General features: G+C 39.9%; 1 protein-coding gene across 1 annotated transcript in view; it reads left to right on the forward strand.

The window, feature by feature from the left end:
* The first annotated feature begins 991 nt into the window (after positions 1-991).
* Positions 992-27,283, forward strand: part of MOB2 (MOB kinase activator 2) — a 108,561-nt gene continuing 82,269 nt past the window's right edge. The window contains exon 1 of the mRNA XM_030274000.4: positions 992-1,248. Coding sequence (XP_030129860.1) covers positions 1,232-1,248 — 17 coding nt within the window. The 5' untranslated portion in view covers positions 992-1,231. The remainder of the gene's footprint in view (positions 1,249-27,283) is intronic.

Consider the following 27,283-nt stretch of genomic DNA (forward strand, 5'->3'; position numbering starts at 1 on the left):
ACTCATTGTATCAGAAGTCATCTTAAAACATGTGTCATATGACTAAACACCCTACTCCTGGTACAATGCATCCCACAGTAAATTTGGATGGAGCTCATCCTCAAATGCCCTGCTAAAAATACCCATAACAAAGGCCAACAAGAAAACATAATTCAAATGAGGGACATCTGTTCTCAAATGTTTGCAGATAATGACTGGATCGAGTGTCCGCATAAAGGATAATTATTTTCTGCAGATGGTTTGATCTGGTATTTTAAACACTGTAAGAAAACCCTTGCCCCAGCCACTCAGGAAAGTATGGGGCGTTTAGCTGTAAGACCTTTTTCCCATCCTCTGCTACATTTCCTAAATACAAGTAAAACTAAAACCAATTAGAAGATGAAATGTATTAACGAGAAACACTTAATTGGAACACAGACAACATACATTTTCAAGTTCTGGCCTTCCATTTCTTATGTTACACTGCCATATACCCAGATAATTCTCAGGCTGAAGTTTTGTTATAGGAGAATGGCAAAATAAAGCAGGCCAATGAAATAACCATCGTTCTCCCCGAAGGCGGGTTTGAACTCGTACACGTGTCCAAAGCGTGGGATGGTCTCCAGCGGCTCTGTCCCTGTGAACATCCCCGCCTGAGCAGTGCTGGTGGGGGACATCGGCCAAGGGGACATCACTCTGCGGAGCCTCTGGAAACGCTGTGCGCCAACGAACCGCACGGAAAGGATTTCCATTTAAAAGTTAGGGTCGTGTAAATCTCAAAGAGGGCAGTGTTGGGCTGTCTGGGGGTAGGTGTCATCCCTTCAGCAGCTGTTTGGTCATTTTTGCAGCATAGTGTTGGGTCAGTCCTGGCGACCCCGTCAGAGGGCCCGAGTGATGCCGGGGGTCCCCGCGCCCCCGGGGGTGCCGCGCCCGGACTACACTTCCCGGCGTGCCCCGCGCGACGGGGCGGCGGGCGGCGCGGGGCCGCTTCCGGGTTGGCCAGCGCGGTGTGTTTACTTCCGGCCGCGCCAGTGCGCGAGTGTCAGCCCGGGGGGGGCACCCGGCGGCCGCCCCGCCCGCGGCCGGGGAGGGACCGAGCGAGCGAGCGAGAGACCGACCGACCGGGGCAGGGACCGGCGGACACAGCGGCCGAGGGGAGAGCCCCGAGCGCGCAGCGGCCCCGGCCCCCATGAGCGGGCGGTGAGCGGCGAGGCGGCGGCCGCGGGAGCTGCCCGGCGCGGCGGGACCAGCCATGGACTGGCTGATGGGGTGAGTGCGGCCCCTCGGTGTCGCTGCCGCGGGGCTCTCCCGCCCGGCCGGGCAGCCCGAGCCCGCGTGCGGCGCCGGTGCCGGGTCAGATCCCGCCGGCGGCAGCGGGAGGCGGCTGCGGCTCAGCCCCGGGCGTCCCTCCTGCAGCCGCTGCGCCCGCGGGCACCGCGGCGTGCACGGCAGCCCTCGGCTTGTCCCGAGCCGCGGCTCTCGGAAAAAGTAACTTTTCCTTCCCTTTCTGCGGTATCGGCGGGCCAGGTGTGGCAGCTCTCTGTGCTTCCCACTCGTACAGTGTGCGGCTAATCCCCCTGCGACAGAACATCACTCTAAACCCAAAGGCGTGCCAAGGTTTAAATGGCTTTCTGTAGGGAGGAAGAAGACTTCGGCAGAGATTAACGCCAAATCAGAGCCACACCAGGGGGCTTGGATAGCCTGGGATTAATAGTGCTAATTACACAGGGACAGAAGGTAGAGAGCTGTTTGCTGCGGGTTTTAGGTCTGGAAACCTCAGTGTAGGAGAGAGAGATGTGATTGATGGGAGTGACCTGATATGCTACCAGTATCCCAAACGAGATATTCTCGGTTACTTCTTGCATGAATTGCACTGGCGACCTGCACTCAGGTGAGCTGTGAATAATTATGCTTCAAAATCGCATGAGCACTTGGTTTATGCTCCAGCAAAACTAGTGCTGCAGTGATAACCTGCTGCCCTTAGTTTGTTCTTCACGGCAGTTCCTGAATGTGGTCTTTGCCATATAGGTTGCCTCCTTTTCTAACACTGCTGTGCCTAGAATAGAAGGTAAACTATTTTGTCGCAGCTGATGGATGTGGTGTGTTTAGAAGGGTCACTGGTGTGTGTGTTGCCTTTTGTCTGCAGCTGATCCCTTTGGTGCTGAGAGTGCACTTGTTACTTGCCTTCACACGGGTCGCATCCAACTCTGGAAGCAGCTGTCAATACAAAGTTTTACTGCGAGTCTGACCCCTCAGATGGAGGGAATGCTGAATCTCTGTGGGGTAGACACGGGTGGCTGGCTTTTCCTCCAGCAGGCTGAGCAGTGGAAGGGCAGTGTTTGCGGCGTGTGAGGGGGCCTGGGTGCCATGTACTGCAAGCCTTGTGTCTTGTAAGTCACAGGGCTGCACTCTGTTGTTACACCGTGTCAATGAAAATAGAAATGACGAGCTTGTTTTGATGTGTTTGTAACAACCGCAAAGCACAGGTGGTCTGTTACACTGACTTTATATAAGTAAAAGCTGGAGTGTCAAAGAGTGTTACTGTAATTAGAAAAAAAAAGGTCAAACCCGGGACTTAATGCAAGTTGCTTGTATGACTCAAAATACTATGCCCCACTATAACACCTGTACTTCTGTGAAAATTGCATTGTAAAGCAGAAAAGAATCAAGGTTTATTGTAGCCATACACTCAGGATATTAGGGTGATGGTTTTCTTATGAAAAATATTTTGGGCTTCTTGAAGTCACTACAAAAAATTGGCATTTGTTCTGTACTTCCTTTACCCAGGGTAGGTGGATCTGTCCATGTGTGGAAAAGACTTGCCTGTTTTCCCTATTGTAATGGGAATGGATCCTGAGTCATTTGTGTGTTACTCGCTTGTTCTCAGCTATTTCCTGATATGTTTCACTCCTGACCAAACCCAGTATTGTCCCACTTATGCTCTTAAAGTTTTCTCCCTTAAAATGCTGTTCTATTTGTGCACATTTGGGGGGGATGGTTGTATGTGATTATGGCAGGAAAAAAGGGGGAGCACTGATATTTCAAAGTGGGAAAGGCTAGAAGTCCTGGGGGACCCATTCTTATTCCTGGCTGAGTTATGCCTGCTGTTAGCAACTGTGTTTGTAAATGGAAACATCCGTCCTTGCTGCTTGACAGAGAAACTGTGGACATTTGTCTGCCCAGGCAGAAGTTTGGGTAATGCCACTTGCTCAGCCTCTTTCAGTGGGAGCTTCAGGTGTTTGGGTCTCTGCTGTGAGCAGGACAGGGCTGAAGACAAACCCGTAGAATAATGGGAAAATAGGTCTGTACCAGTAACACATTAGTTAGTGTTGATGGCTCTGGCAAGCAAAATGTATTGGTCAGCTTCTTGGTGGTGTCTCTTTTTCCTAAATGTCCTCATTAATAAAACCATTGTGATCTTTCTTATTCCTTACTGCTTAGGGAAGGAGGTGGTTTGCAGTTTCAGCTTTCCATGTGCTTTCCCTACCCCTGTAGAAGGTCTTGTATGTCTCCTTTTTGGCTATGCTTTCTTAACTTTTTGGTGTGAGAAACACCCTCTGTGTTTTGACTTTGTAGTGCTGAGAAATGATACTTGGAGTGCAAGTGTGTTAAATTAGGCAGCAGTAACAGTTGCTTCTGTTCTAGATCTCGACCCTTCGAGCTGGTGTCACATTTATCTGATAAACTTTTAGAGTGAGATCTGCTTTATTCCTTCTTGGTCCTCCCCTTCTCTTGTCGTCCCTTGGAAAGGGGGGAAGGCTAAGTGCTAATCATACCACCAAGAGCAGCAGCCCCAGTGTCTCTGATCGCCTCAGAGTACTTAATGTACAAAAAAAAATGGAATCTGAGGCTTACAAACAATAGGGAATTTACTACGGATTAACAAACAACTACAGACTTAGGTGGTCATACAGCAAAACTTCTCTGGGTACTGCTTGCTGTTCAGTCAAGTGCTTCAAAATCCAGTCAAGTCTTAAGGAAGAAAGCTCAAAAGAATGAGATGCTGGCATGGTACGATGCTGAGTTTAGCACCTAAGTAAAGCCAGAGTCTGTTCTGTGGTTGATTAGAATATTTGACCCTTCCACTGAATGCATCATTAATACTGATGTTGGTGAAACTCTACGGTTTCTGCTGTGCATTCTTTCCATTAAAAAAAAGACAACCATTTTGAGCTTATTTGTTTTACAGAGGATATATTTTAAGTCCAGTTTTGACTAGAGATCAGTGTTGCTTAATTGTTTTGCTCAACATTTACCAGAGATCCATATTTCCCGCTTTAGAAGAGATTCCAAACTTTTGTGTTACAAATAACATTGATCTGCTCTTGAAGTTCAGATTAACAACAAAGGCAGGCATTGTTCCTCACTTATGAAACCTTGCTTTTAATCTTGTTTTAAAATATCATAATTGGCTAGGAGTAAAACATATTAGTGGTGCTTATAAACCTGACATGGTGTAATCTTCAGCAGTGCTGTCTGAGGCTCTAATGCATTTTTTTCTTAGGAGTATTGGGTACTGTAGTGGTTTTGGTGAACTGTTGTGTAATAAGGGAAGAGAGAAACAAAGTATTTTACAAACAGTTACCTGTTAGACACAATCATAATTTGAGCTTCACCTGTACTATAAACTTTGTAGTTTAGTAGGTTAATACGCTATACTGATTGAAGCTGAGAGAGATGCTTACACTGATTTGATAAAGATTCACAGCTCCTTCTCCCAGCATTTATTAGAGTATAAATGTAATAAAGACAGAGAGGCTGTCTGCAAGAGGGATTTCTTCTCCATTTAAATTTTAGGTCTTGTTATCCATACAGTCATACCATTCCCTGCTCAGTTATTTGTCCTTTCAATGTTGACCTAGTGACTTGAACAGAAGGGCCTAAAAATGATTGAACGCTATCCTTTTCTCATATTCCACATCTTCAGCTTTGAGGACAGTTAGAGAAAAGCAATGGCCTGGAAAGGTAAGGAAAATACAGATGGCAGAAGGAGGAAACTTCTGGTCAGGACATTTGTGCCTGAAGACAGCACTGACTATTTCAGTCTACTCAGGTGATCTGTGGCCTGCAAGACAGAGCAAGTTGCTACAGCTGTAAACTGAGTAATGTCTGATAGAAACTAATAGCCCTCACACTTGGAGATTTTACTTTGTAATGTCAGTTAATCCATTATAAACACCACATATATGTGCTGCCTTGCATAGTCTTCATCTCATCAGGATAGGTCATTGGAAAGTATGTTGCAGTGAAATAGCACAGTAATTATGCAAATTCAGTCTTTTTGAGTATATAATATACTGGTGATTTTTAAAAAGCAGTGTAAGAGAACTTCTCAAGGTCAGCACACTGCTAGATTTGTTTCACAGAGGAGACTTGTATGTCATGCATTTATTTTGTTCAGCTATAACTGTTGGGGACTTAAATTTAAGCTGGCAGTTTTTCCACTTGTTCCAGATACAGGATTTTGCTGTGTTACCCCTGTGGTAATTTTAAAGGCTAGAAGAAAAGTAACACATGCTGGTGTTCTGTTGTCTTCCATTCTGCATTTGTGGAGGGGTCTTTAAGAAATGCCTTAAGATACTGCCCAGTTCAAGATGAGCTATGGTGAAATAGGAATAATATTGTCATGCAGAGAAGTTCTAACCTTGAGCCACAACAGCTGAGGACTGCATGTGAAAAAAGCACTCCAGTGTTTTAGTTCTGAGTCAGTAAAACCCAGTATGCTGTTTGTCACCTGTTAGAATAAACCTTTGTTGCTTTTGAATGGGGTGTACTGTTGTAGGATATCTTGAGTTGGAAGAAAGCCATAAGGATACTCAAATCCATTAATGGTAAGGAGTGCATCTTGTAGTGGGAGCAGTGAGAAATCATCCAGCAAGCTTAGCTGTCAGTTTGGCTGGTGCATCATACAGTTGAACCTGCCTTTAACTAGCAGACCTTTATATAAAAAGTAGGTAACAATTTTTATTCTGGGTACTGTTCAAAACTTCCTAATTATAGAAAATATTTCTATTAAAAGGAAGAAAGGAATAACACTGGACATTCTTCAGCTGCTGTAGGGAATGCTTTCACCTTTCTCCTCTTTAGTCATCTCCAGTGAAGAAACTCTTCTGCCTTTATAAGGCAGTCTTCCCTCTAGAAACTGCTGCAACCTCTCACCTTTCACAGCTTGCATGGTGTGTACCTTTGTTCTGTTTTTTAACTGACTTTACAACAGGTGTTTCTCTTGCACTCCATTCCCTGCAGATTCTTAGCTTCACATGCCATTTTCCCTACTTTAAGGGAGCTGAAAATAACTCACAACAGTAAATAATAAACTAACTAACAGTAATAATAAAATAACTCAGAACAGTAAAACAGACATGTACGGTCCCACTGGGCAGGAAATACTCACATGCTCCTTATTTGCTTCTATTTATTGGTGTAACATTACCTGTGGGGGCCCAGGTTGCTCTCCTCAGATAAATCTAGATCTCTTTGTGAGCCACTGGCACTCCATCCACAGCTTACTTATATTCTTCAGTATTACTTCAAAACCTTAGCAGGCGTGAGCAGTACCTCTGCTAAACCAGAGCTTAACTGTGAAACAGCTACATAACTGTCTGCAGGTAAAATTAGATCTCCATTAAATATTAACTTGTCATATTCATTAGTATAGTAGTGGAAATGTGCTGTTACTTTGAAATGTGCTGTTACTTTGAGATGTGAATTTCAAGGGCTATTAGATTTGTAGAAAAGGAGTCATGACTTTAAGAGAGCAATTTAAATTTTCCAGGTGTGTTGTTCCCTTATGTCTCCCTAGTTCTGAAAGTGCTCGGTTATATTACTGAGGTGGTCACTGCCAAGGTTCTTCTTTTGTAGTGCAGAACAGGTTGCAAATAACTGCAGAGCCTTGCTCCCTGAAGAGTCCTGCTATAGTTAATTATTGATTTCTTGGAGAAAATGCCAAATAAATCCTGCATTTTAAAACCTTTGTTATTTTAGGAAACCACAGAATTCATTAGTAAGTTACTTTGGTGAGTACAGTGCAGGTGAATAGTTGTTTTATCTTTTTAGAGTGCTCTTTTTCCAATATGCTGAGGGACAAGAAGAGTAGATAATTTTCAAGGTCCCTAAAGTAAAAGGAACTATTACTTTACTTAGAAAAAGAGTTGACTATTCTTAAAATGTAGCAATACTCCTTCCGTGCATGTCTCTGCATGTTACCCTCTTCTCCTTCACAGTAGCTTCAGGATTCTGGAAGACTGGTAGGTTAAGATGTTCATCTGAATGAAAACATTTTTTTTTCTGCCTTGTTTCCTCTCCTCAGGTTAGTTTTCAGGTGAGTGGGTTCCTGCAGCCTGTGTGGCTACATGAATAATGTTGATAGCATAATGGTCACAGTTACTTTGGTGGTAGCAAGGACTTAAATCAACTGAATGGAATCATGTAGTAATGTGATTATTAGTGGCAATTACTCTGAAAATAATTAGTGATGTATCCTTCTGCTTGAGTGTTGGGAAGAACTGCAGAATGTCTGAAAATAGGAGATGCCATGACTAAGCTGGTGTCCTGGCACAGGCAATGGCATCAGAGCACTGACACAGTGTTAAATTCAGTTTATGGCTAAACTATAAATATACTCATTGTGAACTGGATATTGATGAATAACTCAGACTTTACAATTGGCTCTAAGTCATATTTCATCTACCTGAGAGAAGTGCTGGCTGTGTTGTGGTGTGAAGCGGAGGCAGGTGGGATTCTGGGTGCCTGGCTGGATCCAGCAGTCTGATTCAGGAGCGTGTTCAGGAAGCTTGGTTCACACATGATGGCCTGCATGACTTTGCCATATTTCACTGGCAGTTTCCATCTGTTACATCTGCTGGATGTGGGCCCAGGGAAAGCATACTTGAAAGAGTAAAATTAATAAGAGACTGCAATTTTCAGATAGCTGTTTATATAAGTTTGAACTCGGTATTGTCAGATCTCCATGTTCTGCTGTCACTGATGGCCTATCAAACAACTTTAATGTGCGTTTCTGCTAGTGGAATACTACTAAAGTGATCTTGTCCATTGTTTTTTACCCATGTTTAGCCTTTTATGGTTGGTGATAAGGTTGTGAAGCTTGCTTGGTTCTTTTTTTCGAAGTCCTTCTTAGCAATTTTTTCACTCATCTTACTCTGCAATTACAAAAAGAAAAAGCTGTGTCATTAAGTGTACATGAAATGAACAAATCTGATTATTTAAATTTATTTTTGCACCAGTGTTGTAGAGTAGTACTGGAAAGTGTTGCATCAACTGAGACTACTTGAGGAAGAATTGTTGCTTCATGGCCTTGTTCTGACATTTCAAACAGTTGTAATCTAGGAGCTTCCCTGTTCCTGAGACTCTGTGCAGTAATTTTAAATAATGTAATTTTGCAGCTAGAATGATGAATGTAACTAAATACCTAAAGAGCAGTGTGATAATTTTAGCATTTGGAGGGGGAAATATGGCAGTTTTCTCAAAAGTTAGTTTCCTTTTATTCTATCAGCCGAGAGAAACTGGTCAAGGTGCAAGTTTTTCACACAATCAGCAAACTTCTGTCCCTGATTGTGGGAAAAGAGCATTGAATGCACATGTACATGCACACAAAAAATAACCACCAAATCAGAATTTAGATAGAATTTTCTGAAGAGTGGCACAAATTAAACTGGAATCAAGACAGAGATAATTGTCTTGGATCAAATTGTCATAGATCAAATTCCTTCTTACTCGGAACACTGAAAGAGTAAAACCATTAAGCTAGAATGTAAGCCTGCAGAAAACTATATCTTTAAATGATCCAGGTCTGGTAACTTGAGCTCTTCAGAATATATCTGCATGCTTTTTAATTTCTTTCCCCCTTCCTTTCTGCCCTGCTTAGGTTGTTAAGGTGGTCCCTGAATATTTTTATCATCAGTGTTCAGTGACTGGATTACTGTTGTCCCTTTTGTACACTAAAATGTCTAAGTTCTTGGGACTTCTACCTGAGAATTCTCCTGGTCTTTAAACATAATGAACAGATGTTGTGTGAAACAGGTTGCATAGAGGTGATCTTGACTCTTTTTCTCACTGCATCAGTTCATAAACTTAAGTCTAGAATTTCCTCATTTAGAGAACTTTACATGGTTCTTCATAAACCAGCATGGAGTTGCTCAGGAGAGGCTTTGTTCCTTCTTAACAAGTTATGCAAAACTGGATGGAGATGTTTTTTTATGAGGAGGTGTCTATTTTGCGGATGTGCTCAGGTTACAGGATTAACTCTGTGGTTTCAGGTTTGTGTCAGGTAAATGACAAATAGCTTTTTCCTTTTTTTTTCAGTCAGTCTTCTGTCTGATGATATCCATGTGTTGCTGGAACTCAAATCTGTGAAACCTTCATGATTATAATATCTACTATAGTGTTAGTGTGTGGCTGTTTTCCATCAGATATAAAAGGAACCAAGTTTGTCAGGAGGGCTAATAACTTTTATTAGACCAACAAATGTACTTGGGAAAGAAATAAAAAGCTTCTGGGCATGCTTCTATCTCTTGTTTATGTTAATAAACTGTTTTAAACAAAACCATATTAATAGTACAGTTCCATGTCAGCAGGAGAAATCTCACCTGCTGGTTTAGCTGGGAACTGGTTCGTATTTAAGGAGCTGACCAGCCTACATTCAAAAAGCCATATTTGGGCACTGGTCTTGCTATTTAAGGTTATCTGCATGTCTTCTAGCAAGGGAAAGATGTTAGAAATGGAAGTATTTGCAGGTTCTGGTCTAAGGTGTACTAATCTTCAGATGGCCCTAATTTTTTCCCGTGTTGTCTTATTTTGTTCTGTGATCCAACCTTTCTTGGTTCCCTTGTAATTTCTCATTGGTGTGCCTGAGCTAACCTGCAGTTCTGATGTTCTTATGGTCTTGTCTGTATCTCCTTTTTGTTGTAGCCATTGTAGCCAGGTAGTTCCTTTTTTTTTTTTTTTTTTTTTTTTTTTTTTTAAATTAGCTGAGTTTTGAGGCTTGGAAGAAATCTGACTGCTAAGAGGTGAAGAAAAGAAATAGTGAAAGGAGTATTTCAGCCTAATGGCTGTAGCTGATTTTTTGTTCAATTCTAGCCTTACTCTTGCAAGACAGTTGACTTCTGCTGCTTGACTTGCTGGGCATTAAAGAGTATTGTTTCTTTTGCACAGTATTCCTGGATGGGCATCTAACAGCAGTTGTTCTTACTTTGTCCCTTTTTCACTTGATTATTGTGATGCCATTGATGATGAGCAATTTTTGAACTGTAACCTAAAATTTCTTTTTTTTGATGTATTTATGAATTATTTTTTTTTTTATTGGGCATATGATAGGCTTTTACCATGTGGTCTGGTGTAGCACAGGTTTTAGCTTTGAGTTATGGGTGCTATTCAAAATGCTGAATTGGGTGATTTGCATTCTTATAACCCCAAAGTGTCTGTTCTGAGGTTTTCTCCTTTGCCCCACCCTGATGAATATGAAGGTACTGGCCTGAGTCACTTGAGCTTGTTGAGGCTTGAGCAAGTGGAGTAAAGTGCTATGAGAACTCGTCTAAGAAAGGGGATATTGTGGGTTCTTGCATGTAATGCACAAGAATTTGGGTATTTAACTACAAGTTTGTAGGTAATGTGGTGGGTTTGCCTTTTAAAGGGGACCTTTCTGTTTTCGCACTGTACTGTAATAAGCTGCTAATTTTTGGGTTTTGTTTTTTTTTTTTTTAGTGTTTGTATGTATTTTTCCAGGCTTGTTTCAGACAGGATGTGCACAGTCATCCACTAAAATGTAGGCAGTTGTTGCTATATGTGGTATAACTGTTTAAGTGGGCAGGGTATTATTTATATGTTCAGACTTGTATTTTCTCATTCCTGTTAATAGAATCAATGTTTCTGTTTAAATTGAGTTCCTCTTTGTTTTAGGTCGAGTGAAGACTTACCAGCTCTCACTGTTTGCCTCCTTGGGAATACTGGCAAAGAGGCATCTTGTTAATGAAGAAGTATTTTCTGCAGTTCATGAAACACATGCAATATAATCCACTATCTTGCAGGACAAAATCACTTGCCGGGGCTGTTTTGTTTGGTTTTTTAAAATTGTAATCCATTCTATAATTAAAGAAGAAATAATCTTACCTAGTAGATTTATGAATTCCCATGTTTAAACATTTTATTCTGAAACATGGGGGGGTGTTATTATAAAATAAAAAAGTTGGCAAGGAAGGAGAAGGAAGTAACTTTATTATAAAGACAGACAAATTTAAACACATTGCTTCTACTTGTTTAGGTGTGTCATCTATCCATAGTATTTCTGAGCCAAGCTGAAAATGTAAAATAAAAGGGTGTTAAATATTTCAGTAGGCTTAAAGATTTAAGCTGACATGGATGTTGCTTAATTTCTGAAGGACAGCTTCCATGAAGATGTTGATGTGTTTTAAAAGATGGAATTCTAATTCATTCCTTTGAATTCTTAAGTGCTGAAGCACTCTTCCAATGACAAACGGTAGAAAAAAAAATTCACAATTTGTAAAACAAACCTGAGAGTGCATGAGAGAGATCACCAGGCTTATAGTCCCCAGTGCTAAAAACAGCCTTGCTGTCGGACTAAGCAGATTTTGAGCAAAGAGGAAGCAAATATAGGAATAAGGATGGTGTTTGTACATGTAATAAAACTTCGTTAGCAGACATCATCATTTCCTGTCTGGGTTTAATAAAGGAATGAAAATTATTTTCCATTATCACAAAGAGCTTGATTTTTTTTTTTTCCTAATACTGCACACAATAGTATCTTATGTACAATCATTGTTGGCAATTGAACCATAGCTGTCAAAACAAATGCCTGAAGAACTTGGATCCGGGGAATTCCAGTCCATGCCTGACCTAAAAGGCTGATTTATTGTTCATCCAGATAAATGTCTGTGGCCTGGCTTGTCATGTGTTCCCATTTAGCAAGTAGAGGCCTGCAGCAGGCTACCAGGTATCACAGGGCACTGTGTTTCTGTCTGTGGGGACTCCTCACTTGCCTGTGGCTGCAAAAATAATGGCATGCCCTTCAATCCCTGGCTGATAGTTCTTGTCTTATGGCTTGTATATAATATTTTCTTCTGCTTGTGGATTTCATACCAAGGTGGGCATGAGGTTTGTTTGGGTCTGTGACTTTGCAGATGAAGGGTCTAGTCCCAGTTGTGCCAAAAATCAGTGTATGCACTTTGATGGTATCACAAGTTAGGCCAGAAGATAGTGCTGACCAGTCTCAAGGGCTAAGGCAGTGAAGCACTGGTGATGATGTGAGGTTTGCACCAGGTCAGTGCACCCATGGTGGACTGCACAGAACCTCAGTGGGAAAGAACCTCCTGCTTTCTGGAGGGCCCAGTTGATAGTGTGATGGAAAATGAAGGGTGATTAGGCTGAAATGTGCAACTTAGTGCAAAATTTTGTCCTCTGCTGTTACTTTGAAACTAAAGTTCAGTAACTGTTCCATGTTCTCTGCTCTTACTGTGTCCATCAATTACTGTAGAAGTCAATCTGGACATAGTCAAGCTGTGGAACAGTGGAGAAAGTCAAAGGCTGTTCTGATGGGGGAGCCAGACTGCAAGTGCAACCAAATCCACCCAGAGCTTTTTTGGTCCCTAGCCAATTGAAAAAGGAAGAGGTACTTCCCCCCCAGCCATTCATCTTAATTCTGCAATTCACTAACATTTATCCTAAGCTTTTTTAAAACGGCACAAAGTTCTAGTAGCTCTACAGAGGGAAAGTTGATTAAAGCTGTTTGGTACTGCTGACCAAACAATGGAGTAGATTGGTCAGTATTCATAAAAATAACAGGCATAATACTTCCTAGCTTTGGTATGTGTTTGGATGAAAAAGAATGCATTGTTACCAAAGGGTGTTGCAAATCTGAAGTTTCTCAAAGAGCCTAAGTAAAATCAACTGTCCCCTTATCCTTTTGCTGGTAATATGAACTTGTTACATGTGAAAAAAAAAAAAAAAAAAAGGCAGGACTCAACAACTGTGGGAATAACTAATGCAAATTGGATCCATGTTCCCAGTGAAAATAATAATGTTCCTGCTTACAGGAACTCTCCCCATGAATTGTTTCCCTAAGATCCCTGGAGAATAGTGGTGTGGGTGGAGTGCACAGGACATGAAGTAAAAATCCTGTGTGATAAACCTGTCTAAAAAGGAGTCTAATCTCCAAGGGAGACAATGGTTATCGTATAGCCATGGGCTACTCATTAACTCGAGGTTCTTAAAACAAATATTATTCTAGAGTGACAGCCAGCTACTAACATGAAACTGTTACTTTTTAATCTCATTCTGGATTTGCTTTTTTTTGTGGCAGTTTTTTGGAGTTTAGTAGTAAAATGACAACGTGAGTTTCACAGCAGTCACTCAGACCTTCAAAGAAAGAACGACTTCTCCAATATGCTCTTGTTACAAAATCAAACCAAGAAGAGCTTCAGGTTAGCTGGGTTTCAGTAAATACTTTTTCTGCTTCATCATATGGAAAAGCAACAGCAAGTTGAAAAATGAGGGGGAGAATAAAGCAAAAGGGGATTTAAAGACAATTGACTTGCCAGCATACTTCGACAATAAAGAACAATTTTGGTGTATTGCATGACACTAGAAGGTTGGAATTGCAATAAATAGGAAGAATTTTTGTATATAGCCCATAGCTGAGCTGAGGACTTAAATTCTATGATTCACTAAGGTAAATAATACAGTTCTGTAAAGATGAATTACATTAGCAAGAGTGCTAGCAGGGATAACCCTGGTTTTCAGTCCATGTGTCTAAGCTAGCAGTCAGTTGGGAAGAAATTTCACTTGGGATATGGTGTTGGGCAATTAGCTGCATTTCCAGAGATTTATGGAGTCTTCTGAATCGTTATGGTGTTGGCTATTATCAGAATGGAGTACTGGTCTTGGCAGGCTGCTGTTTTGCATTATGGTAGTTCTGAGATGCAGAGGTAAATATTCAGAACATATTTGCTTAACAGCACAGTAAAGCCTAATCTTTTGTTTGCAAATACCTCCCCTTTTCATGTACAGGAAGTTGAAATGCTTCACAAAAATCTGATTACTACAGAGGGATAAGAATTTAACTCCCTTTTAAAATACCTCTTGTAACACTCATTTTGAATATATGTTTCTTCTTACAAAAGCACTACATGTACTGGTGTTTAAGTTTGGGAAAAAAGCTGGTGTTTGTGTTTGGAAAACTTAAAGTACTCATGGTATGACTTTCCTCATGATTTTTAAGTCAGACTAGTTGCACATTTTCACCTCCACTATGTCTGGCAGAAAGATTAAGAAATGTATATCTTTTTGACTATGGTCATTTTTTTCAGATTTATTATTCATGAAGTCAGCTGTCCTGTTAGCATATTTCATCCTTGCATTTCTTTAGGGGCCCTGAATTCTGGTATGTGGTTCTAAAGGATGACATAAGTCACTCTTCTGATATTTGCTGTTCATTGTTCAAATGTCACCTTTGGGACTGTGACTATCATTCAACAAATGTTAATCTTTCCAGGAACTTTTAATGATCTTGATAATGCAATGATAATGAGAGAAGAAGATGGAAATGGTTATTAGGGGAGAAGATTTGTAATTCTATGGACTTTAAAGTATTCCAGGATATTAATACTGAATCATGGTGGTGCTCTTGCTTTTATTTCTAGTTTTCCAGAGGTGAAAATATGCCACTTTTTCTTTCTTCCCCAGAATCAGGTAAGAACTAAGGTAGAATCTGTTTTAACATCATCAAGAATAGAATGCAGATTTGCTAATGAGACCACTTGGTTGGTATATGTGAGTTGTATTGATCTCTTGTTGTTTCTCTAATATGTACTTGCTTATTTTTCTTATGATAGGTCTTTTTCAAAGACAAGTATCTACTTGTTTTCAGAGAAGCCAGATGGTACATTGGCCTTGGTGGTCTTGAATCTGCAGGTCTTCCTGAACAGTTTAAATATTTAAAACTTGCTTATTCCTCCTGGTTATTTTGAGCTTAAGCTTTTCAAATTTGTATAAACTTCTGTCACAATCTGAAGAATTGTTTTCAATATTTTTTGTGATTAAAACAAAATAACACACTACAATATTAAAGCTTAAGCCAGTTTGCTAATTGTAATCCTCCAGTAGGAATTACTTTAGCATGTGGAAATAGGAAATAAAAAGATCATAGGTTGAAGGTGCTTTCCCTAAATGTAATTGCCATTTAAAATTATGTAAATGCCGAATTGAAATTTCTTCAGACAGAATGCTTAGGGTGAGGATCTGTGATTAAAAAAAAAAAAAAAAAAAAGATTGGGTTATTTTTCTCATTAGATGAGTGCTTTCCCTGTTGGTGGGGTTTTGTTGGTGTTGTGTGTGCAGATCTCAGCATGTGTTCTAAATACGCTTGGTATTTCTCAGTTCTATGATTATTTTTATGGCACTAGCTTAATAAGCCTACCTTTATTTATGTAGTATAAATAGAGGATAAAAGTCCTGATCAGGAGACAAACACTAAGTATGTGGAAGAAGATAAAATTGTGCTGGGTATAGCAAGGACTACTATATAACCAAGCCAGTTCAAGCAACTGATTAGTTAAATACTACCTGTGCTTTCTTGTTATCATGCTGAGAATAAATCAGGTTTGTGTAGTGACTGGAAATGACCTTTTTACATTCCTTGGAACTTTTTGAACTTTAGGGTTATGAAAACCTATTGCTCTTCCCTGGCTTCCTTCTTTAGTAGGTTTTAAATCAAATTGTTAGGAAAATATTGTGTACAGATTATTGTGCATGTAGATTTCTCAAGGATTTGCATTGGTTTAGCTAACTTTGTTCAAAAGGTAACTAAAGTATGTATTGCAGTGTCCAACATTTGAGTCTTGTACCTTTGCACTTCCTGGTGAGATTCAATTTCCTTTAAAATACAGTAGAACTTGACTCATTCAGGTATTATGTTCTCCAGAATATGATGGGTAAGATTAAGTCCTATATTATATAAAGAATGACCTTATCCTATGCCAGTGGAGCAGACAAGGTTGTAGCAGCTCTTATGAGCTTTTAATATGAAAAAGTGTGCAGGTTTTTTAAGTGTTGTCTCTTTTGTACGCTTTTCTTTAGAAGGTATAGCTTTTACCAAAATAAGCCAGTGAAGAAATTGCTGATAAATTCTTTAGATAATTGTGAAAATAGTTCACATCTGGGATTGTAAGGAAAGCGAAAAAAAAAGTTGAACGTGCAGTGCCTGCTTCCTCAGATGCACTGTGACAGCAACATCTGTAACCTTCCTGACAGACCTCAGTGGGTTACACCTTGTCTAAAGAAAAGCTGTGTGGATTTTTAGCATGGCTCTGCCGAAGCAGGAGGTTCCCTTTCTCTAGGGGAAAACTGTTGCTTTCTATTGCTCCAGCTTCTCCTTCCAGTAAGTTTACTGTGGACAGCATTTCTCTTACCTTGCACTAATAATAAAGAAAGCTTACACAAGCATGAACTAGGAATGTTTCTGAAGACTGATTATCTTAAAGCCCCCAAGCAATGATGTTGCTATTTTATGTTGGTCCATTTTGGACTACAGTTGTGACTGTTCTCAGTGTTTTGGGTGCTTTTATAAATAAATTCGGGTTAAAAAAATTGCAATGATTGTCCATATGCCCCAGTAGCCCCTGCTTGCTTTAGTGTTCACTGCTGTGACTATGAGTGAGATATTTTTACCCAGTATCTGACAAGTGAATACAAATTTCTTCCATATGTGTCATTGCCATAGTTTTTTGTTTGTTTGTTTTTTATTTTTTCTTTTTCTTTTTTTTTTTTTTTGCCATTGCTTGATATTATAAGAACAAAAGAAAGCTGGGGACCATAGTGAGAATGTTAGAGAGGGATTAATGGAGCATTGTAGCTATGGAGTTAAGCTGAGCTTCTGTTTTCACTGCCAGTGACATCTTGATTTATGCATACTGGGGATGTTTTTAAACACAGAAGCAATAGGAAGTAAACCAGTTTGCATCTAGCTTGTGTTTTCTGCAGGGCTTCCTGGCTTTGCCGTCCTGTTAGACAAGAGCATTCGGAGCATAATCTTGTTTCTCCATCCTTTTGTTGCTGTTTATGTGTTTGCTGGTTATGTAAAGCTTTCGGATTCAATTTGTTCTCCCCTTGCCCAAATATTCCTTGAAGATATAAGTTGGGAATGTGCATATCAAAAAAAAATCCAGAAAAACTCTTGTGCACATCCTGTTTTCAAATAGTGTTATTTCCTTCAGTGTGAATGAGAATATGGTTCCAAGGATATCTTCTGTGTGTGACCAAGGTGGGGACTGCTAAGGAGGGAAGTACACAACACATGGTGTAAGAAATGAGCAAGTTGGTTTTAACTGATGGGGTGGACTTGTCGTTTTTTTGAGTAGCATTTTGTATATTACAGATATCTACGTCGTCTAAATTCCAGTTCAGGATTTGAGTTTGTTGGGGATTCATAGTAAGAAAAAGGTAGTCAGTCTGGTAGCAGTTTGAATACTCACGCTGTCATTGTTGAGCAGTGTACCCGCAGATGAACTCTCACAAACACTGAAAGCAGCAGTCTGGAACAGGAGTATAAACTTCTCCCATTACTTTTTTCAAAGGTGCAGATTGCTGAGGTAAGCAAGCCTGCAAAGTTGAGATGGATTAGCCACAAAGTAAGCGTTAACTACTGTGAAAACAAGCCTTCTTCCTTTGCCAAGTACTTCTGAGTGGCCTGTTGCTGGTCACTTGCTAAAAGGTGACATAATTTGCAATTCTAATAGTGTGACACTGTTTTCCTGCCAAGCTGAAATACTTCTCAGGATTTCAACATATATGAATATATTTCTAGTGAGCATAATTTTGCTTATGAGTTTAATCTAAAAGGAGAATGATTGACAGAATTTTATTTTTATTACAAAGGCAGGAGCTTTTAGAATGTATCAAAGGAGTATTACTAGAAAGATAATGGATTTTAACCTCTAGGCCTGTCTCGGTGGTCTTTGGTATTAAATTTGCTAATACGTACTGATTAGGATCTTCCCATACAATGAAATCATATTGCTTCATCTTTTGTAGGCTTCCGTGAAACAACCTTTTAAGCTAATGTAGTTGCAGTGCTGATAAAAAGTAAAATATGCCTTCATTTTGTAAAAAAGCACATGAGTGTAGAAGCTTCCTTGGTCCTTTAAGTGCTCTAAAACAATAAGACTAATTTTTGCTATAGAGAATTTAACCATAATACTGCAGTATTGGTTTTATCAGTGAGTCCTTGCATGGTGTTTGTCACCCATTTCTAATACTATACCTAGACATTGTACTGTATCACACAGAAACTGTGCTACCTCTTGGGGTTTTTTTTGAGCTATGACAAAATATAGATGATATTGTTTTTTTATTTTAGCAGTGTTTGAGGCTGAACATAATGAAAAGGCAAATTTATAGCATGTAGGTTTTTAATTTTTTTTCCTATTAGAATCTTCCTCCAATTCTCCTATTGTGAGAGTATTTTGCATCATTATACAGAAGAAGTGGTTCTAATGTTTGTTTTGTCATATAACTAATCAATTTTCGTTTGGAAAGTTCCTCTCCCTAATTCCTATCTTTAAAGTCTTTGTTATGATTCTAATTAGTAGGTATTAGCATATGTATCAAAATGCAGAATGTGCAAGTACTATTTGGAAAATTAAATGCTAGGTTTAGCTCATCATTTTGTATCATTGAGATTTATTTTGAACAAAACATTAGCACACTGAAGTATGAAAAGTATAAAATTATAGCATAAAATCAACATCAATAAAAATCTGTCTTGTGTACATGGCTTTTCCCTCTCTTGGTATCCATGCAGCTGGGCAGAAAAAGCACCATCTAACAAATGTGTTGCTACTCTTCATGACTGAGACTGGAGGAGGTAAATGTGGGCTTTGCAACATGGAGTTGAAAATATAAAAACATTCTCAATATTATGAAAGGAATTCAATTGGGAAATGGGGTGGATCACTGGGAGAAGAAGGAGAACTTTCCTCGCCAGACAAAAGAAGCATATATTTGTTTTGTCAGTTGCAATAATGGGCCATCCAGTGTAAATGCTGGTACCACGATGCCTGCCATAGTCACAGCCATGGGCTGGAAGATCCTCAGCCCAGGAGCTCTGGCGACACCAGGAGTTGTGCCCAATCGTTTCTACTGTGATCCTTTCCATGTTTTTAAAACCTTCTCCTCTGGAAAAGGTGAGAAGAGAGGTGAAAAGAGCTGTTGAACTTCCTGAATTTTTCAGATTTGCCATAAATATCTCATTTGGTATCTTCTGCTCACTACACATTACATAATTTTCTAATACATATGCTTTAGTTTGATTCCAGAAGAGAGCAACTGAAACAACTGAAGTTGAAGTAACAAGTGAAAAATCTGTAAAGGCAACCTTGAAGATTTTCTGTGGAACTGAACTTTAGGTATAGTTTTAAAAGGAGGAGCCGGTCTTTATAAAAAGCACCACAGTATCCTATAACAAAATTCTTGCTATCACACAAAGACACTGCGATTTATGCCATAGTTCCCTGAGCACTTGGAGACTGCTGAGAGAAGTGCACTCCTCTCACTGTTGGAGCTGTTTATTCCTCTCTTTGCCAGCTCAAGGGCTTGAGTGCTTGGGAATTGGATCCTGCTACCAGTGATGCAGCTTAAAACTAATGGAAAGAAAACAGCATTTTATTTTAGTTGGGATCAATTCCTGATCCAATTCACTGTACAGCTGCACAGTACCTCTGCATGAGAGAGGCACACAGGGAAATTGGAGTGATAGAGCAGGGGACTATGATCAATTGTAATGGTGGCGGTGACAGTTTCCTGGCTTGATGTATTAGTGGAACTGTGTCATTAGGTGCTATGGTAACTTGTTAAGTGCTAGACAAGATGAAACCTTTTTTTCTATGAAACAGGCTAAAATAATCCATTTTCAGTAAAGTAATATATCCTCTGAGAAATAATTGTTCCAATGTCTGTGAAGTTGTTCTTCACATTTGCTACAACTGTGGAGCCAGAAATGTCACTGACAGAACATGCTTCTGTTTAGTGGGAGAAAAGTAACTTCAAAACTGGTATCAAAGTGTAATCAGTCAGGATGACAAAGCTGGTAAGCAGAAGATTGGAGGGGCCAGGGCAGTTGCAGAAACAAGTTGCATGTCAGCTTGCTGGTTATGCTGTTAAATTGCTGTAGATGTCATGAGAGTATGTGGTGATGGTGTGTATATATGTGTGTGATTTTATAGGGTGGTGGGACATGCTGCTTCAACAGATGCTCTAGCACACTTTCCATAGATGTAGTTTCTGACTGAAGCTTAGCCTTTCTAACTTGATTATCATTATTTGAAGAATAGTTTGTACATCAGCGTATTAGCAGAAAATACTCTTTTAGATACAAGTTGCCTTGCCACGACAAAGTGAATGCAAATTGGAGAAATTCTGCATAATTTCTTTTGTGTTCTGTCACCCTCTATGGTAACAGCAAAAAAACTCAACTCTAAGTTATGCCTGTCTTTTGCCTTTCATTTATTTTTTTCCTGAAATGACACTTGATACTCTGGGGTGCTGTGTATCCTGGGGACAGAGATGGATTCCCTTTGTGGATAGTCACATATAATCTTTTGGTAAAGGACTGAATTAGATAGAACACATGGCCCATTGCTGGGGGCAGCTGTTAGGTCTGAAATCCTGTTTATTGAATATGTGATTATAGAAGAATAATGATAAATGTGCTCCCTCTCTTAGTGCCACAGGTGGCAAACTCATGCTGGCCACAGCACCAGAGGGAGGTTAGGAAGTAGGATGTGCATCACATACTGTCTATTGCCACATGCTCAGCCAGATGTTTTGGTATGTAAAAATCTAGCTTAGAACTTACAAAATATATGCACATACTATGAAATGATATCAAGTTCTTTACTAAAATCAATTATAACAGAATGTTCTTAATTTGCTTTCTTTGCAAATTGTACTGTTTTGTGTGACTCACTGAAGATGACTAATTCTGTTCACACTGAATTTACCTAGCTGCCATTCAGAGAACATTCCTTATGACTCAGTTCATGCTTAAAATTTCTGATTTTGTGCACATTTTCCCAATAATAATTGTGCTTCCAGAATGCAAGGGGCAGTGTCTTAATGCACTTGTTACAGGACCAAGCATGCTGTGCTCAGGCACAGTGCTTTAGAGGTCTCCAGTGTATTGTGAAATGCAGCCATGTATGTTTATCAGGAGCAGCTGGTTTTGTTCTGTGGATGGATCCATTTGTGGGGAGGGGAAGAGTGCTGGTGGCTTTTAGAGATTAGCTGGTGACAGTTTTGCTTGGGAAGTATCAAGTTTTAGCAAAGCTACTGTAAGAGAGGAGCTGGAAAGAGACAGTGCACAAGCTCTACTGATCTTTTTGTGTGAGAAGAAACCTTCAGGATTTGGTTATCTGCCTGTGGGTCTAACTGCAGCCTTGGTTAGAGGAATGTGTAACACTTGCTACTGAAATAAAGATCTTGCTGAGCTGTACAGGCGACATTTGGACACACAAGGCCTAGATGAGGCATCAGAGCAGCTGTGTCCTTGTTCGAGCGAGAGGGAGGCTGGCCGGTTTATTGGATCTTGTCAGATCATGGCAGTGCATGCTTCTTAAATCCCTCGGGCTAGGGAGGGAGTGTTGAAGTAGGGATGGCTTATTTTAGGTAAACAGATTTAGACAGCAGTCCATTTTCTTCTTCCTTTCCTGCTGAGAAACGTGGGGACATCTCACAAAAGGCTAACGTTCAATCTTCGGAATGCTCATGTCTGGCATGTTCTGTGGGCAGGGGCTGCATGGCAGGTATGAGCTGGGCACTGCAGCAGCCTGGTTAGTTTGGGTGCCTTTTGTTGAACTTCAGGAAGTGGTGGGCATGTGTTTGCTTTTAATGCTATTCCTATTCTCCTGCTTCTCTCATCCTTTTTGCTAAGCAGGTATCGATTAAGCTTGACAGTAAGGATTTGCTGATCTTACTGCTTCCTTTTGTGTTAAAGTGTAACTCTGAATTCTTTTCATAGTGAAAGAACAATGGAAGACTTCTGGATTTAATTCTTGGCTGCTGGAACTTCATGTATTTGGAGAAACAGAGGGGTTTTGTGGAATGTTCAGCACGCTTGTAGTATATAATAGTTATTGCTGTGCTCAGGTCTTCTACCTATTTTTAATATATGAAGCAAATGCTTTGCTTTTCAGCTATGCAGAAAGGACTTGCAAATGATGCTTTTCAAAAAAGTGCTGTATTTTGTTTGATTATCTTTTTCTTGGAAGGGATAAGAAAAAGACTTGCTCCTGCATGTCAGAGTGCAGTTCTGCACTGTGTCTTGCTGTGCTTGGATAACTAGTTACTACATGGGAATGGATTCCTCTTTCTTGGAGAGGAAGGTTCCCTATCTTTTGCAGCTTAGACCTGGCTGATATATAGTACTGACTGATCTGAGAAGTGGAGAATGATTGATAGATAAACTTTGGGACTGAAAATTAGACATAAGAGACAAGTCAGTAAATAAAATCTCTTCAAAGGTAAACATGTAATGTTTGAACTGCAGAGTAGACACAGAACAACTGAGTTGTACATAAGAACTTACTCTGTGCATGTACTCTGTATGGCTGTGGCAGTCAACTTGATGTCCGGACTGATAAAACTGGAGGTCATAATCTTCTAAGTTTTTAAGTAGCACTTTTCAATTCCTCAGAGTAAGTCAAACAAAAAAAGCTGATTTAGGCTGTGGTGCCGCTGAGAAAAACGAAATGATTCTCTTGAATCTGTTTGCCACTAGTGGAATATTGCTGCTTGATGAGTCTGCTATCTTTAGGAGACTCTGAGATGCTCCACCAACAATTTGTGTCTGTACGCAGTGAGTGGGGGATAAGAGTTTTGTAGGATGGGGGAGAAATTTAATGGGGGCCAAAATGATACAGGCATGCCTTTTCATGTTAATAAGAACTAAGTGATCATCATTTTGGGAAATAGTAGTTATTATATCACCTATGGCTGAGTAGTCCCAGATATAAGCATAAAACCTGGACGTTTTGGAAGTTGTTTGGAAGGGGGCTGTAGAAGACCAGTACATTAAGAGGCTAATAAAACTCGCATGCTTCTTTAATTTAACAAAAAACTATATTGAAAAATTAGAAAGAAATATTTTGAATGAGTGATGTGTGTGGATTTGAGCACTTGGGAGTGAGAAGCTAAATCCAGCTCCCACCTGTTTCCTGAAATCAAGCCTTAAAAAGTTCTGTAGTTTAATTGTAAACTTTAAAATGGGTTTTTTTTCCCTCCTCACTGTAGTGCTTTACTCAGTGTAATTGGGAACGCTTTACAATAGTAATGAACTTGGCAAGAGAGGAGCCCTTTGCCTGCTGCCAGAGTAAAGCAAATAAACAAATAAGGAAAACAAAAGAAGATCCCTCCCTGTCCCCTTGGCGGGTTGCAGGAGCGGCTGGCACCGCTGGATATGCTGGCGGAAGGGTGGAATGTCCTGCCTTGCATTCCACGCAGATGGCCTGGACCCCGGCCACCCAGCAGAGCAGAAAAACTGTGCTCTCAACCATGCCACTTGTGATTTAATTGGAACTGAAGCTAACTTTAAAAAGCAGTGCATCATCAATTAGAACTGTTTATATGTACTTTCAAAAACTACACAACCCTTTTCCTAAGGAGAAGTTGAATTCTTCCATCAGATAAACATTAGCAGGATCTTCATTTTAAGGATAATATCTTATCTTTTTCAGGTATTCTGCCACTGAGAAAAGCTCAATATCCCATCTGAACAGAGCACAGGCATCACCTGAAGAGAGTAATTTTTCCTGTAGTCTCATCTTCTGGTTGTCAAGAAAATATTAGCTTTCTGATTTCAAGGACGGTGGCATAATGCTTCTGGTATTGCCAATACCAATGCTATTGCTTAGGAGCATTTGGGACTGCTGGTTTATACATACATATATATATATATACACATATATATATGTAGAGCTGTGGTGGTCAGTATTGCCTCCTGATAAAATTAAGGTGAATAAGCCTTATAACACTCTTGCAGAAACTTGCACTCTCAAATTCTGAACTAGGGTCTGAGTATTTTATGTGCTAAGACTGACTGCAGAAGAAATGTGCTGGTTCTTGCAATACCGGGCACTCATCTGAGTTTGTCTTGCAGTTTGCTGTCTGTAGTGCTGATTACAATAACATCTTCTTACATTAATCAAATCTTAGGTAGCAGGAGAGGAGAATGGTGCTCTTTTCCTGTAGCTTACGTACTGTTTGGTTAGTCACTATTAAGGAAGCAAACCCCTGTAACCTTAACTAAAGGATGCAGTAATGATGCTTTGTAGTTATTTATCGGGCAAAATCTTACACTGCTAGGGAAGTAGAACACCCAGTCCTTAATTGAAGGATGTGATAATGATGCTTTGTAGCTTTCTAGTAGGGAAAATCTGTGATTAGTGTCACATGTTGTTTTCTAATCTGGAGATAGAATAGTTCATATTTGTGAGATGAAATAATTTTAGGAAAAACATGGAAAACTACTTCTCCTAATTCTACAATGCAGTCTTTACACTGTGGAATGCAGGCTGGTAATTCAGTGCTTCCTGATGGTTGATAAGAAATTGTTCCTCACAAGTGATGGAAATATAAAAGCTGGAGTATCGCTTTCACCAGGTGTTTAATGACTGGGAGGACAGTGCTGTTTAGAAAACTAAGTCCAAGTAGTCAATTTCCAGTAAAATATTTCAAGAATGCTATGCAAATCCATATATTAGAATAACAAAGCCTAAACCAGATTGCCTCACTTGAGGCCAATGGGTGTTTAAAGGCAGTGCTATCTCAAGGGCCATCCAAAGCTTTGTGAAGCAGGGTAGCCCCCAGTGTGCAGGAGTGCAGAGGGAGAAGTGAACCTAATATTTGTGGCCTTGCACGTTTGTGCTGTAGCCTGCTGTATGGATTCAGGGGGATTGTGCAGCTGTGAAAGAACACAACTGCAAACTGGAGGTATTTCCTGGGGATGAAAACAGCCAGCAGCTGTTGGATGAGTGTCTTTTGTTGCCCTACCAGAGTTTGAGACAAGTTTCACATTCACAACATGAACTTCTTCAAAAACTTTTTGTTGCACCAGAGCATTTTTCTGTGCAGGTGAGTGCATGGTAGTTACTTCTGCATTATTTTCACACTGAAAATGAAAAAGCTTTGAAATCACAGTATATTGTAAGATTTGGTGCATTGGTTTTCCACTGCTTGTAATGCAAACCTGCAGCTCTTAAATTCCTACTGATGTTTTACAACCCTTCACAAAACTGTTGGACAGTTTTTTCACTTCCCCCTAAACATGGTCTAATGGTGCAGGTTTCATGCTAATGGCTATGATTATGCTAGGCCTCCCATTTACTCTGAAATGTTTTTCCTTCAGCTTAACATTGCTTTCAGATACAAACAAGAGGACAAATTACTTGCAGTACCAGATAAGTATGTACGTGTGACTGTCTAAAAAACTCTTATTTTATCTCTTACTTTTTTTATCAGTGTATATTTCGTGATGTCTGTTGTTCTAGAATGTCCAAAGGCAATTACCAAAAACAAATCAATACTGGATGGTAATTTTAAGAGAAATGTACTGTCTGGAGCTGCTTATTTAAATATCACCTTCTTGCTAACTAAAATTGGAGGGAAAGGATTACATTAGCCAGTTAAAAAGGATAAGAATCTTTGTTTTAACAAGCCATGTAGGTTTTTCCACTGTTCTCAGCATCCCTTGGCCTGCTTGGTCAAGTTCAAGAGAGAAACCTGAAAGAGCACTCTGAATTGTGTTGAGAAATGTTGTTTCTTCATTAGCTACTGTCCTTCAGCAGGGTTTGTACTGGTGGTGCTGTGATACTGGTGTGCTAGTGAATTTTAGGCTCTCTTTAGCTTAGAGTTCTTGATGATGATGAATCAGTCTATTTCTTGCCCAAGTTGCTTGGAGGAATATCTGTGGACCTATTCCACCAAAGCTTTCCAAAGTCTGGATTTGGTTGATGAACATGTGCTGTTGGCCTATCACAGAGACAAGACTGTGAAAAGTTATCTGCTCTCCACCCTGAGTCCTTGAAGAATCGTTTCTGGTGAGGATGATAAAATACCTCTAAGCTTTCTCTTCGCAGTTAAGTCTTCCTGTATTTCCAGAGGGGGCAAGGGAGAGAATTCTGTTGTGTTCATATTGTTATAAATATTTGCTAGGAGAATTTACTAAGAAATGCTGATGAACATGGAATTAAATTATTTGCTTAATGAGTGGAACTGCTCTTGATGTAACTAACTGGATTTCAGACTTTCTTGCTGTCTCTAGAGAGAGCTTGTTTAGGATTCCAACAGAGCTGGATTTTTATTTTGACTTTGGCCATTAGCATGCCAGTGACTTCAGACACATCTCTCCAGCTCCCTTTTGTCTTTCACTTCTCATTTCTAAAATGGTAACTTTCAGGCAGGTTATTGAGAACTGCTGATATTTTAAAGACTCACATATAGTGATATCCTTGAGATAGTATGCATCTTGTTAAGCTGTTGATAGGACTAAAGCATTGGTAAATATGATAAATGTGGAGATAGGCTATGGTACAAATGAATTTATTTTCTTTAGTTCTTTCCTCGGGATGACTTTTTTTATGCACACAGACCCTGGTACCAGAAAATGCAGCACACCTTGAATATAGGGAATGGCTTGCCACCAATAACTCTAGGTTGTGGTGGAATTTCAGTGTAACTTCTCTCCCTAGTGTAAGGCTGGGGTACATAGATTGCAGTTTGTTTACCATTGAGCAGTATGGATATAGTTATCTCTGTGAGCTTTGCTCTCACTTGTTGATTTTGGAGAAACTTTGGGGGTGTAAGTTCTGCAGTGACTGCTAGCACAGCACCTCAGGGATGGCTGATAACCTACATCCACTGCTGCAGCAGCACTGCTGTAGGCCTGAAGAAAGAGCAGGAGTCAGAAAAATGACTTTAAAGTTTTCAGCTGTTAGAAAGAGTCTCGCAAATCACATAGAAAGTGTTTAAAAATGGATATTCTGTGTATGTTTCATACTCTTCAGTCTAACAGGGAAAATTTTGCTTGGGTAATAGCCTAACCTAATACTGCAGAATGAGTATTGTGCATATTAGTGAAGAATTTAAGCATTCCTGGTTCCAGCTAAAAGGGGAAATTAACAAACCATTGAAAAAATAAGGAAACTATTTGAAGGCACAAACTTGAAATTTCTGTACCATTCAGATATTTTATGTGGATTTCTGAAAAATTATACTTTGTAAATGGAGT

Source organism: Taeniopygia guttata, chromosome 5 (genome assembly GCF_048771995.1).
Source record: "Taeniopygia guttata chromosome 5, bTaeGut7.mat, whole genome shotgun sequence".
Classification (NCBI taxonomy): domain Eukaryota; kingdom Metazoa; phylum Chordata; class Aves; order Passeriformes; family Estrildidae; genus Taeniopygia; species Taeniopygia guttata.